Source organism: Pagrus major, chromosome 5, assembly GCF_040436345.1.
Source record: "Pagrus major chromosome 5, Pma_NU_1.0".
NCBI classification, from domain to species: domain Eukaryota; kingdom Metazoa; phylum Chordata; class Actinopteri; order Spariformes; family Sparidae; genus Pagrus; species Pagrus major.
In genome coordinates, this window is record NC_133219.1 from 9,338,337 (window position 1) to 9,350,809 (window position 12,473).

At 38.4% G+C, this 12,473-nt stretch overlaps 3 protein-coding genes across 5 annotated transcripts; 2 read left to right on the plus strand and 1 right to left on the minus strand.

Annotated features, from left to right (window-relative positions):
• Window positions 1-511: 511 nt before the first annotated feature.
• Window positions 512-3,992, plus strand: med22 (mediator complex subunit 22). Of its 3 annotated transcripts, none has more exons than XM_073465947.1 (5): window positions 512-597; window positions 848-1,004; window positions 1,224-1,304; window positions 1,948-2,156; window positions 3,623-3,992. In XM_073465947.1, exons 2-5 carry the CDS (start codon window positions 882-884, stop codon window positions 3,813-3,815), a joined length of 606 nt encoding a protein of 201 aa, XP_073322048.1. In that variant the 5' UTR covers window positions 512-597; window positions 848-881; the 3' UTR covers window positions 3,816-3,992. The 3 variants fall into 3 exon arrangements, with proteins under 3 accessions (XP_073322048.1, XP_073322049.1, XP_073322047.1); XM_073465946.1 differs by having other exon boundaries at window positions 522-604; XM_073465948.1 differs by lacking the exon at window positions 3,623-3,992 and having other exon boundaries at window positions 512-604; window positions 1,948-3,253.
• A 317-nt stretch (window positions 3,993-4,309) lies between these two features.
• c5h9orf78 (chromosome 5 C9orf78 homolog) lies at window positions 4,310-7,612 on the minus strand. The gene is made up of 9 exons (XM_073465943.1): window positions 7,441-7,612; window positions 7,169-7,228; window positions 6,991-7,042; window positions 6,811-6,881; window positions 6,596-6,673; window positions 6,064-6,261; window positions 5,809-5,945; window positions 5,601-5,705; window positions 4,310-4,787 (listed from the first exon to the last, which is right to left on the minus strand). The coding sequence occupies exons 1-9, from the start codon at window positions 7,518-7,520 to the stop codon at window positions 4,690-4,692; spliced, it is 879 nt and encodes a 292-aa protein (XP_073322044.1). The 5' UTR covers window positions 7,521-7,612; the 3' UTR covers window positions 4,310-4,689.
• Window positions 7,613-7,657: 45 nt separating this feature from the next.
• Window positions 7,658-11,979, plus strand: nfu1 (NFU1 iron-sulfur cluster scaffold homolog (S. cerevisiae)). Its single transcript, XM_073465945.1, has 8 exons — window positions 7,658-7,740; window positions 9,496-9,596; window positions 9,693-9,828; window positions 10,422-10,488; window positions 10,577-10,694; window positions 10,788-10,851; window positions 10,936-11,110; window positions 11,588-11,979. Exons 1-8 carry the CDS (start codon window positions 7,682-7,684, stop codon window positions 11,624-11,626), a joined length of 759 nt encoding a protein of 252 aa, XP_073322046.1. The 5' UTR covers window positions 7,658-7,681; the 3' UTR covers window positions 11,627-11,979.
• Window positions 11,980-12,473: the final 494 nt, after the last annotated feature.

Consider the following 12,473-nt stretch of genomic DNA (forward strand, 5'->3'; position numbering starts at 1 on the left):
GACTGGCCTGTGTTGTCACAAATGTTGGCAACCTCTGGTTTAGGAGAATGCTGTTTTTGCAGTGAATCTCCAGAAATAATTTGCAGGCTACAAAACGTTACCCAACTTTCCAGCTGCATGAGGGTGAGTAGATATAGTAGATATCCTTTAATATAACAAACAGCAATATAATCCAATATTAAAACAACACAAGCACCGACAGGGATTCTCTTTTGCATTATGAACTTTTCATACATGACATTTTGCTGCTGGTAAACACTTATGCTTTTGAATGTATGTCGTTTATCACTTAAACTGCCCTGCAAGGCTTTATTGTCAGTGGCTTATGCATTGATGTATGCTAGACTTGACTTAATGAAACTAAATCTAAAAGTGCAGATTTCTTCACGCAGGTATTGGAGATAAAATCGACCTTTTTGTGTTTTGAAAGCGGCACAGGTGTGTGTTATGGTGTAAGATCAGTGATTCTTCGCTAGAGGGCGACAACACGCAGACAAACCGGATGTGAGCCGCCAATAACACCAAGAAGAAGAAGAGGAGGCTCCAACGTAGTGGCGCTTGTTCTGCACAATAACGACATTGTTTTCAAAGTATGCGGTAAGACGTAAGTGTTAAACATTACACAACATATATTAAAATATATTTTTTGTAGTAATACAGATATTAAAACCAAGTAAGTTAGACGTGCTTTACTTCCTTTTCTTTGAAAATGAACACACGCGCCTTGCTTTTCATGCTAGCTAGCTACTCGCTCCTGAATCACAATCGCGGTTTGTTTTCTGTGTTTTTGTGATAAACTTCACCTGCTGACTGCAGTTGTGTGTGTGTGTGGATTTGTTGTGAACAGGTAACGTGGGCTGCGTTGCCTTTCCCCGAGCGCGATGGCTACACAGAGAGTGCTCCCTCAGAGCAAAGAGACTCTGCTACAGAACTACAACAAGAGGCTGAAAGATGACATCAGGTCCATCCTGGACAACTTCACAGAAATCGTCAAGACAGCAAAGGTGCATTTATAGACCTTCATCTCCTTTCTGCTCACTGTTTTTGCACCACTTTCTCTCTCTCTGCTCCTTTCTGTGTTTATTATTTTTTGATGACAAGTCAGGACATATTGGTGTCAGGATCTCTCATTTCTTGTCATGTCCTTTCTCTTGACATGTTGTCTCTTTGCTCTAAATATTTGAATAATTATGTATTATTCTCACACTGTTTTCTTTGGCCAGATAGAGGATGAGACACAGGTGTCCCGAGCAACCCAAGCAGAGCAGGACCATTATGAGATGCACGTCAGAGCAGCCAACATTGTAAGTATAAGCTCAGTTTTCCAGAATAAACAACGTGCACAGATGTTTTTATTGTTCTTGTTGCGTAGTTAGGGACCTTGTTAGGATGTGTTTTAGTGTGGGGAGGGAAAGGTGAGAGATGGGCACAGGAAGAGCCAGTTACATTTGCTTCAGGAGCAGCTTAACAGCATTCTGACTGGAAATTTAAATTATCACGTTGCTGTAAATAAATGACATTAAGAGCGCAGGCAGACACTAAATGTGCTGTTTTGCTACTTTGTGAAGTTGTGCCATAACTTTGATTTTAAAAATACAACAAGGAACTTGTTAGGATTTCTTTTTGATTGGTGGAGTGCTGGGGATGATATGAAGGGTCTCACAGTCTGATGAAAGAAGCTGCTCTGTAGTGTGCTGGTTCACTACATCACTAAAACAAAGGTTACTTTGTTTTCATCATTGTCATCTTTTGTTCAAAGGGGCCAGAATCAACAGAAATATGAAAGTTCCTTGTAGCAGCTTTAAATATTGTACATGTGCATCATTAATACATTTTCCCCCAAACTCAGCATTCGGAAGTTTGCAGAATGTCTCCAATCCAGAAATAAGAAACAAAAAACATAACTCATTTCTAAACCAATTCCCCTCGTCTGTGTTGTTGTCTCAGGTACGAGCCGGTGAGTCCCTGATGAAGCTGGTTTCGGATCTGAAGCAGTTCCTGATTCTGAACGACTTCCCGTCGGTGAACGACGCCATCAGCCTCCAGAACCAGCAGCTCCGCTCGCTGCAGGACGAGTGCGACAAGAAGCTCACCTCACTTCGTGACGAGATCGCCATCGACCTGTATGAGCTAGAGGAAGAATATTACTCCTCCAGGTACAAGTAGGCTCGTACTTGCCCCCGTCCCACCGCCCCTCTGTTGTCCCATGCCCAGCACCATGTACTGTCTCACCTTTATCATTCACTGCTGAGCCCGAGGAAGGGTTTATTTCTGCCAACATCTAAATGTGACACCTTCTGGTAACATTCATCAACACAAAGCTTTTCTGTGGGTTGTTGTGATGGAGCTCATCTCACAAAGTGACTTTACATTGATATTGATTAGTAAGTGCCTTGAATTTCCTCTGCTCTATGATGTGCCCCGTTATTGGTCAAAACATCAGCATTAAAGGGGTATGCAACTGAAGATCAGCAGTGTAAATGTATGCAGCTCTTGGGCTGTGACAGTTCAAGTTTATTTTGGGGCATTTGGTGCAGTTTACTGAAGTATGAAAGCCAGAAGGCATTCTTCCGATCACAAAGATCAACTTTATAATTCAGAACAGAAAGCATCAGACCCTCACGTTCGGCAAATGTTGTCCGGCAAATGTTGTCCGGCAAATAGGAGAGATGTGTGGTTTAGTGGAATGTTATAATAAGTTCCTAGTTCAATGTTTGAAATTCAAGTAATGACCAGAGTTCGTTAAAATCCATGTTTTTTAATACCTGGATGAGCTGTTAGATGGATTTAAAAAATATCTTGGTATGGCAACAAAAATCTTTGTAGAGAAAGTGAACTCCCTGTAGAAGAAGTACTCATTGAAAGAACTTAAACTATATCAGAAAATAGATTTTTATAATAATTTGTAGATTATTTATATATAATATTTAAATCATAAACATAACGGTGGTGACCTATATGGTAGATTTTAATGATGACTGTGGATGGATGTTTGATGTAGACTGTAAAATTAGTCACGACTGTTTATTTATTCCAGGTCAAATCTAAAGCTACTAAGAGTTTGTTAAATAGAGATTTTCTGTAAAAGCCATTTGGTATTTTCAATTGATCCGTCCTTAAGACCACCGAGGACTCAAGCTGTAACCATGCACACCATCACACATGGTGTGGTTGTACATGTGTACCAGTTTGTGCCAACTGTTCCAGTAGACCCAGAATGATTTAAGAAATAAAATAGAGACAAAACACTGCAGTAGTTTGTCTTGTTTTCTGTGAGAACATATTTAAAAGTGTCTCTTAGTCCTGTTTGGAGCATGCTGGGTGTGGGCCTTCCTTCCTCACTGCACTTGCTCTGCTTTCTCCTCCATCAGCAACTAATTGCACCTTTTTGCTGAACTTAAAATCAACAGTTGATTAAATCACCTCTTAATGCAGCGTCTAGTTATTGCACACGCGTTGATCCAGTTTCCAGTGCTTCTGCATAACCTCCATGCTTCTATCGTATGTGTGCCTCTCTGTGTATGAATGTGCTTATTCTGACCTGCTGCTGACGCTCTTGTCTGCTCCTCTCTTTCTGTGCTGCGCTGATTCTTTGCCTCCTACTGGTTTCTGCTCCACAAAGCTACAGTCAGTGGGACAGCACTGATCTGCCACTGTGCGAGGCCTACCGTAGACGAGACAGTTGGGCCTCCCCGGGCAGCAGCTGCAGCTCCACCCAGGGTGACCGAGAGGACGTGGAGGGACCTCCTTCACAGGAGACAAACCCCCAGCACCATCTCAACGGACACGGGACGTCCTCTATAGAGAAACAATGATTAAAAAAGTGGACACTGTTTGGAACATTTTGTCTTGAAGTGGTTTGGCTCATTTAGGGTCCATCGCAGTGTGAACTAGTGTCTGATTAGGTTTTCCATTGTGTTTCCATGTGTTAAAGACTCAACTGAGGATTTATTTTGCATAGAGAAGAGTAAAAATAAAGACACTGCACTCAACAGGAAGTACCGGAAAAGCTTATTGGAATCAGAAGAATGACGGCCTCTAAAACATTTCAGATGTCAGTTTGACTTTTTCACAATAAATTTAAAATGTACACACTGTATATATATTACTGAAGTACAAGAAATGCAGACAACTTTATGAATGTCCAGTGTAACTTTTGCAGCATTTAAATACTGTACATTTTTATTTTCTTATGTTGGACTGGGTATTAAGTGTCTTTCAGTTATTTAGTATGTTTTTGTAATGTTTTATTTCTGCTTTTTTTTTTACTCCACCAAGCACTGGTCGCATTAAAGAACGAGTTAAAAACTTGTGGTTTTATGTTTTTAATCAAAACTGTTGTTGAAAGTCCTAATCACGAAATTCTACAACAAGAAGTCTAGATTTAACAGTGAATCAAAAAAGCAACATTTCTGAAGTGAGATCATGGTCTCATTTGACTGATTCCTCGGTCATCAGGCGATCCTGAACCACACGATGGCCTGAATGATTTGGACTTCTCTTTTAACATGCACATCACAAAGCGTACTGTAAGTGTACTGTATACAGATAACCACAGGGAGCTATTTACAGTCTTTACAAAGAACAACTGTTTTGGGAGTCCAGTATGCTAACCTAAAGGAGTCAGTCTTAATAAAGATGGGCATCATGTTGAGTAATTCATCCTTTAAAAAAAAAACATCCAGCTTCTCAATATCGCCGATTCATCTTCTTGAACTTCTCGTAATGGTAGTCGTCTGTGGCCTTTTCGTTGTTTGGACGTTTGCGGTAGTTGGGTGGTGACGTAGCTGTGGAGTAACGAGAAGATATAAGAGCAGTGAGCAGCTATGATACCATTTGTATAAACAATGTTCCACATTAACACAGTTTCTGCAGGGTGAAACAGGTTAGATTGAACACTTTTTAAGACCATTATGGCTGCAATTAGTGATCTATTTCACATCCATATTGGCAACAGAAACCCTAGTCTGCTGTCTCTTTGTTGTTACTACAAGTGAATCACATGGGACCCTGACTTTAATGATGCTCCTGATATGAATACAGACCAACACTGGGTTATGGCAGGGATTTGCTGGTGGCTTTTATGGCATTTTCTGTTGTTTTTTCAGGCTTCCCAAGCGACTCTAATGCCTTTATACCCAAAGTTCCTAATTTGACCTTTTTCTTGCAGAAGGTGCCACGTTATTTTCAAATTTGTTATTTTCAACAGGCTTAAACCAATGTGCTGTTCTCGTTTTGCAGTGCTGCTGCAGTTTAAAAAAAAAAATTCCCCCCAAAAAACATTTATAAGCGAGACTGAACTTAATGCAACTTTATAAGAGTAACATTAACTTCAGAATCGTGTCAAAAAGGCCTGTAAAAAATATTTAAGACATTTTAAAAGGCCTAAATTATGGATTATTGGATTTAAGACCTTTGAAGAACCCACAGAAACTCTTAAATGAAGTCACTAGTGCCACACAGTTTATAGAAACAAGCAAAATGTTATATTCTCCTCTGTTTCAGTGTGCTTGAACTCATAACAGTATTCTGCACTCTAGTGGTGCTGAACAACTAATAAATAATAAACCAACTAATAATTTGGTCCTGCAGCGTCTTACTTTCTGGACCTGGTTTCTCAGTGTCTCCCACACGCAGCGGCCTTGCTTTGGGCTCTTCTCTGTGTCTGTGGTGCCTCTGCGGTGCATTCACATCCTCATGATAGACTGAAAAAAAATAGATTATATTATTTACATATTAAACCAACCTTTCACATGTCATTGCTTATCATTATTTAAACCTCATCGTTAACTGATCGACAGAACTCACAGCGGTTGTGTTGGACGTAGTTGACAGCGATGTTGGTGGGTACAAATGATGTGCCATTGTCTTTTTTCTTGTTCCTCTGTTCTGCCAGAAGTTTGGCTTTTGCCTCCTCTGTGAAGATGATGTTCTTTATCTTTGCACTGGGGAAGAAATCACAGAAAGCAAGCCCTCAGTAACAGAGTCAAATCCTTTCTGTCACTCTTGAAGATTCTAAAAAAATTAATCTACAGGATCACTTTGAGAATCTTCTTTACATACTCAATGCCAAGATCGACTTCAGGGATCCCACTCAGCATCTGATTGGACAACATCTCCTCCGTCTTCTTGGCTGAGTTGACTCGGATGTTCTCAGGCAGCTCATACAGGTGGTCCTCTGCATTCTTCTGCTTAACCTTCTGTTCCTCTGCTTCAACCAACCCCTTCTTCTTTTTCAGCTCTGTCTCGATATATTTCATCCTGTGAGAATAGATTCATAAGAAAGGTTTTAAAATATTTCTATGAAGCACTTTGCAAACAACTGTCAGTGAGAAACCATGATTGTTTCATGGATTGCAATCTTCTGTTTTATGTCATTTAAGACTATTGCAGGAAATTCACTTGTCTTTCAAAATAAAATGACCAGTCTAAATCAAGCATGTTGGCCCTCCACATTAGATAAAGCATGTGGGAATATTGCTGTTAAACATCTAGATATACTCATGAGAAATGGGTGCTCCAGTTGAGGTTCAGGATTGGGATGAACCAGTTCATTCTGAGTGAGAGTATGTGTGTGAAGAAGAAGTGTACATACATGTCTGCATCCTCGTCTCTTCTGTTAGTTTCAGCAGAAAAAGAGGTGCCCAGGTTGAGGTCCGTCTCTTCTTCTGTCCTGGATGTGGAAAAGAGGTAACTTTAGGTCAGATTAGCTCCATGTGTGATACATATGCACACATTTTTCATTTTGTAATGACATACACAACATTTTAATATCACTGCAGTCATTAAAGCAGTCACAGATTCACTTACATGTCCCTATTTCTGTCTTTGACTTTCTTCATGTCCACAACTCCTCCAGTCTTCATTTTAAAGGGATCATTCTGTGAGAAAGGTTTATTTTTATAACCAAACATTCAACAAATAGCCAGTTTAAAACACATATTCTGGTTAATCCATATAAAGTAATGTTTTTTGAAAAAAAGCACTTACATCAATTTCAACTTCTGGTGGCAGTTTTTCTCCAACCAGCAGTGCGGTCACACTGCACAAAACGGAAATTTGAATATCATTTTATTTCTCATGTAATTTATCAGATTTTTGAGACTTTATCTTTAGAAACGTGTTCATTATTTAAGAAACAGCATCACAAGTGTTGCATTCCCGTTACCTGACTCCAGTCTGCCGCTTCCGCAAACTCTGAAGCTCTTTAGCCTCTTCTACTTTCGACCTACACGGCCAACAAATACACATCAATTAAACGACATTAGCTAAAAATACAATAAAGTATAAATACATGAAGTCCATTAATAAATACTGTAGGTACTTATTGTTTTTAACTTCGATGTAGCAGATGGCTACGTTAGCTAACAACCTTATTCTGACGTTAGTAGCTAGCTAGCATTTTTGTTCATGTTGTGGAGTTTCAGTTAAGTACTTTACCTGACTTCTTTAGTTGTCTCATCTTCCTCCTCCTCATCAGACGACTCCTTTCTCCTTCTAAAGTTTTTGCCGCTCGGCATTTTCACAGCGGCTTAAGGTTATTTCAGGGCTTTCACAAAATTGCGTTTGATAGCAGATGGTTGGGTGTCTTGGGGAAAGTTTTACCAAACGTACAATAATATTACGTCACTTCCGCAAGTAGGACTGATCACTTCCGTTGCTTTAGATAATCACAACAAACATGGCGACTTACAGACAGGTCGGCAGGTTGTTGGGTATTTCAGCAAGACTTTCGCGTCCGTAAGTTTACCTGTTTGTCAGTTGTGACAATGTGATGTACTTTTATTTTGCATTAGTTGTACATGTGTACATGCAGAGAGCTATTAACTGCCTGAGTACAGCTGAAGTTAAACATTAGCGGCTAGCTAGCTAGCTAAGGTGCAGAGTGACGCAGACTGATTATTACCTCAGAGCAGCGTGATGTGATGAACAGTCAGTTATGAAAGCTTGCTAAACACTGTTGAACAAAAATGACTCGTTAATGTCACACTAAAATAATTTCTTCTATTATTACATTTAATTTAGTACACAAATAAATCCCTTCGAGTCTAAATTTTGTTGGAACCTCTCTTTTTTAGCAGTTATCTAACGCCGCAGCCTTGAGCCCAAGTGCACATCTGGACATTGTAATGTTTCATCAGAAATATTTTTTTTACGAAGTGGTAAATAAAGGCTAGCCCTGCTACATATCTAATGATGAGGATGAGGTCTTTGCTCTACTCTGTAACTTTGATCCTATATTTGGAGTTGTCTGGTTGGAAAGTAAACCTTCTTGCGAGTCACATTTCTCTCTCCAGTTATTTGTAGTTATTTTGTTATAATTTATTGAATGAATAAACTTCGGATCCGAATGATATTAAGTGTCTTGGAAACAATTTTTGTAACTTTGTGAAGCGTTTGTTTGGAGAATGCTTTAATTTTTATTGAGTAGTTTTTGACCGGAGATTGACCAACTAGGAGCATCCAGAGTCAGGTATATTTATTCTACAATGATCTGTAACACCTCAGTTACACACAGGTGGTCTCCATTCATATAATCTTGTCACAGTAAAGGTGGTGAACAGTTTAGCAATAGTTTTTTATGTATGCCTACTACCTGTTATCATTGACTTGTAGATATCTGGTTTCATTTTCAGAGTTTGTCAGTAGATGTGGTAGGAAAGCTTAATTAATCCATTCTGGTTCAAAGTAAGTAAGTAGTTAAATGAGGGGTTCACATTTTTGTTGCACTGTAGTATACCAAATATTTGTTTATATGTGAACATCCTTCCATTAGCCATGCCCACATGACATGAATTGTGCATTGTCATTGCCATGGACAAGACAAATGATGCTTCCTAGTTTTTAGTTTGTGCTGCATGAGTCATTGCAGGGCATGTTTCCTTATTGCCCCATGTAACACTATTACATGTGCTACAAAGGAATAATGTGTTGTGCACAAAAAGGTTTTAAGTAGATTAGTTTTACTCAACTGATTCCTTTTTTAACCTCAAACATTCACAAGTAGGAGGGACGAAAATAAACAAGCTTACATGGAAATTGAATATTCAGATTTTTAGCAGCATGAATTTGTTAATGAAGTGTGATTGTTTGCTGTTATAATCAGTGGTGGAGAGTTACTAAGTAGATTTACTCAAGAACTGTTTTGAGGTACTTGTGCTTGAATATTTCCATTTTCTGCTACTTTACACCTCTACTCCACTTCAACTCTGAGCAAATATTGTACTTTGCAGTTACTTAGTTAGTTTGCAGATTCAGATTAATAATGAAACATAAAGTCAAGAAATAAACTTAGATGTATTTTACAGGTTAATGTAAGACTTAAATAATCCCTTGGGGTAAATTCACAAGCTATCCCGCTGTATATAAAGCTGTTAGAATTAGCCCCATGCAGCTGCGGTATTAAAGTGATGTGCACATTAATGCATTAATATTTCAACAATAATAGCCACACCACTGCTAATAACCTTATGAACCTCTCTTATGTGTTGGCAGTCTTGCTGGCAGTGGATATCAGAGCGCTGGATTACACTGGCCTTCACATACCACAGGAGTCTCTAACAGATGGCCACAAAACCCCCATTGGGTTGTCCCTGGTGTGTATACCTGCAGCATGCTTGGGGCTCTATTACTTAGAGAAAACATAACGACCGATGTTACATTCTTCCTATTTGTGTTTTGTCTAATTCCAGGAAGGACCATGTTTGTGCAGACGCAGGACACACCAAATCCAAACAGCCTAAAGTTTCTGCCCGGTCGTACAGTTCTTGAATCGGGAACGATGAACTTTGACAGCCCTCGTGACGCACACTGCTCACCCTTAGTCAGGTATATGACTGCTTAAATACAAGTTTACTGAATGAAGAGAAATAAATCACTTTCATAGCCTGTATTTTGATATGGTGTAGTAGTTTACTCTAGTTTTATTCACTTGCTGTACCAGTAGCATGAGAACCAAAGCAATGAATGTACCCAATAATTGTTTTATTTATTCCTGTTGAGCACAGAAATAGCAGTAGGAAGAGTGTTTCTCAGGTTGTCCTTGAGTCTGCAGCCAGTGTCTTTAAAGCAGAGAACACAGTGTGTCCTCCACTGCTTGATTAGATTCTGTTACTGTAGATGCTTGTCTGAGCTTTTGAGCTTTCAATCTTTCAATGATACAGATCTAACCTGAAACACTGTTTGTGCCATTAGAAAAATAGATCAAAAGTGTGATATTAATATAACACACATATATGCATAGGCACTTTATTTGTACAACTGTGTTTCTTTTTTAAAGCATGATATCTGTTATTGGTTTGATTTATATAGCCTAGTTAGTTGATATTTTAAAACATTTCTAAATGTTGTAAATGTCAAATTAACTTTGTATGTCCCAAAACATAACAAAACAGAGCTCAATGTTCTATTTTTTTCTTCAGACAGCTGTTCAGGATTGATGGAGTCAAGGGTGTGCTCCTGGGCCCCGACTTTATCACCATATCAAAGGTAAAACTAGGTCCACATTATGTATAGTGTGGCATGTTGTACTGTCATTGCTTGGAATAACTTGCTTCCGTCCTCTCTCTCCACTTAGTCTGATGCAAATATGGAATGGAAAGTAATTAAGCCTGATGTATTCGCTACTATTATGGACTTTTTCACCTCTGGACTTCCTGTTGTCAATGAGGACAGCCAACCTAGTGCGGATACAGGTAAGGATTTCAATCAGCTATGCGGTGTGTTACACTGAACCTGGTAGGGCAAGCTGTTTGTGAATGCCAAGGAATCTCCACTTGTCTTTTCAGCTCCATCAGACGACGATGATGAAGTGGTTGCGATGATCAAAGAACTGCTGGATACTCGAATAAGGTGGCTGCACCCTAATATCTGCACCTGTCTCCTGTGACAGTGGCTTTCTGTTCTTTTTCCAAACGTGTTATTCTTCTTCCCCAGGCCAACAGTGCAGGAGGATGGAGGTGATGTTCTGTATCGGGGCTTTGAAGACGGCATTGTTAAACTGAAGCTGCAGGGCTCATGCACCAGTTGTCCGAGTTCCATTATTACTTTGAAGAGTGGAATACAAAACATGCTGCAGTTTTACGTCCCTGAAGTTGAATCAGTGGAGCAGGTTTGTTTCTCCTGCGTTGCACACATGCTACCTAATTTAGTTAGATTAATACTTGCTTCTTCTTTCTGACTTCCTCTTTAATATTTTGTATTCTGCCATGTTTTGGTTCATTGTAAAGGCTGGGACCGTAATTGATGTATAAATAATAACTGTATACCTTGACAATAAAGAGTTATCATGATAAATAACTGTATAATTAGAGTGCAATTAGTGTTTTTTGTTTTATAATAGGCTTAAATACTTTTATAGTACTAAATAAATTACAGAGCTGCAGTAATTTGTTATAAACATTACATTTTAGAGTTGTCAAGGCTTTAAAATCAGGTGTTTTTTGTTGTAATTTTTGTTGTATAAGTACTATGTTTTTAAATTCCTTTTTATGACAGGATAACTGATAAAGGTTGCATTAAATAAAATAAGCGTTGGAAAATATCTGTGCTACTTGACAATAACTAAACTTGTTTTATTTTCCCACAGGTGAAGGATGAGGAGGAGGAGAAGGCAGCTCAAGCGTAAACCACACCAAACCAGAGCCACATTTTCACATTCCCCCCTCCTCTGGCCATTGTCACAGTAGCTGATGTATAGCTTAGCAGTGTGAGAGAACTCAACATCATCATTATTGCATAATTATTCATTCAGATGTTATTACTGACTTTGTTCAGCTTTTTCTGTGCTATGACAATATTTTAAAAATTGGGACAGAAGAGCCCAGTTTCATAGAAACTGAGGACTACAGAGCAGAAATAAATTGTATTTATTATTTCATATTGTTACACCTTTTCTGAATCATACACTTGTCAACACAGCCTTTAGGGCTACAATACATATACTGTATGTATATAAATAAAGTTTATTGAAATATTTTATGACTGCTGTGCCTCCAAATCCATCAGTTTATTGTTACGTGCAGTGAATAATTTATGTGTTTAATAATGTCATGCTTTTTTACAACCCTCCTTCAGTGCAAACATACAAGATTACAGCTGCTAGATATGACTCACAATTATTATAAACTTTCTTCTTTCTGATAAATGTACTTAAGTATTAAGAGCATAAGTAAAAGTAAGTTATAAATATATTTACATGTATGTATATACTGTATATTCAGCATTTTTTACGATTATTAAATCAGTGTTTTTTTAATCTTGATTGCGATAAAATAAATGATTTTAAAAATGTGCCACTTTGGCCCTGATACAGCATGCAGTCCACAAAGTAAACTAACTAGTAACTTAACTTTAGTAACTAAAGTTATCAAATGAATGTGTTGGAATAAAAGTACATTTTGGAACTGTAAAGTAGCAGAAAATGAAAATATTCAAAACTGTACTTGAGTTAATGTACCATGTTACATTCCATC

Coding starts and splice junctions, on each gene's coding strand:
- c5h9orf78 (XM_073465943.1), bottom strand. CDS start 7,520: ATGCCGAGCGGCAAAAACTTTAGAAGGAGAAAGGAGTCGTCTGATGAG. Junction 6,882..6,990: donor CACCAGAAGTTGAAATTGAT/GTAAGTGCTTTT, acceptor CCTTTCTCACAG/AATGATCCCTTTAAAATGAA. Junction 6,674..6,810: donor AAAGACAGAAATAGGGACAT/GTAAGTGAATCT, acceptor TTCCACATCCAG/GACAGAAGAAGAGACGGACC.
- med22 (XM_073465947.1), top strand. CDS start 882: ATGGCTACACAGAGAGTGCTCCCTCAGAGCAAAGAGACTCTGCTACAG. Junction 1,005..1,223: donor AAATCGTCAAGACAGCAAAG/GTGCATTTATAG, acceptor TTCTTTGGCCAG/ATAGAGGATGAGACACAGGT. Junction 1,305..1,947: donor ACGTCAGAGCAGCCAACATT/GTAAGTATAAGC, acceptor TTGTTGTCTCAG/GTACGAGCCGGTGAGTCCCT.
- nfu1 (XM_073465945.1), top strand. CDS start 7,682: ATGGCGACTTACAGACAGGTCGGCAGGTTGTTGGGTATTTCAGCAAGA. Junction 10,489..10,576: donor ACTTTATCACCATATCAAAG/GTAAAACTAGGT, acceptor CTCTCCACTTAG/TCTGATGCAAATATGGAATG. Junction 11,111..11,587: donor AAGTTGAATCAGTGGAGCAG/GTTTGTTTCTCC, acceptor ATTTTCCCACAG/GTGAAGGATGAGGAGGAGGA.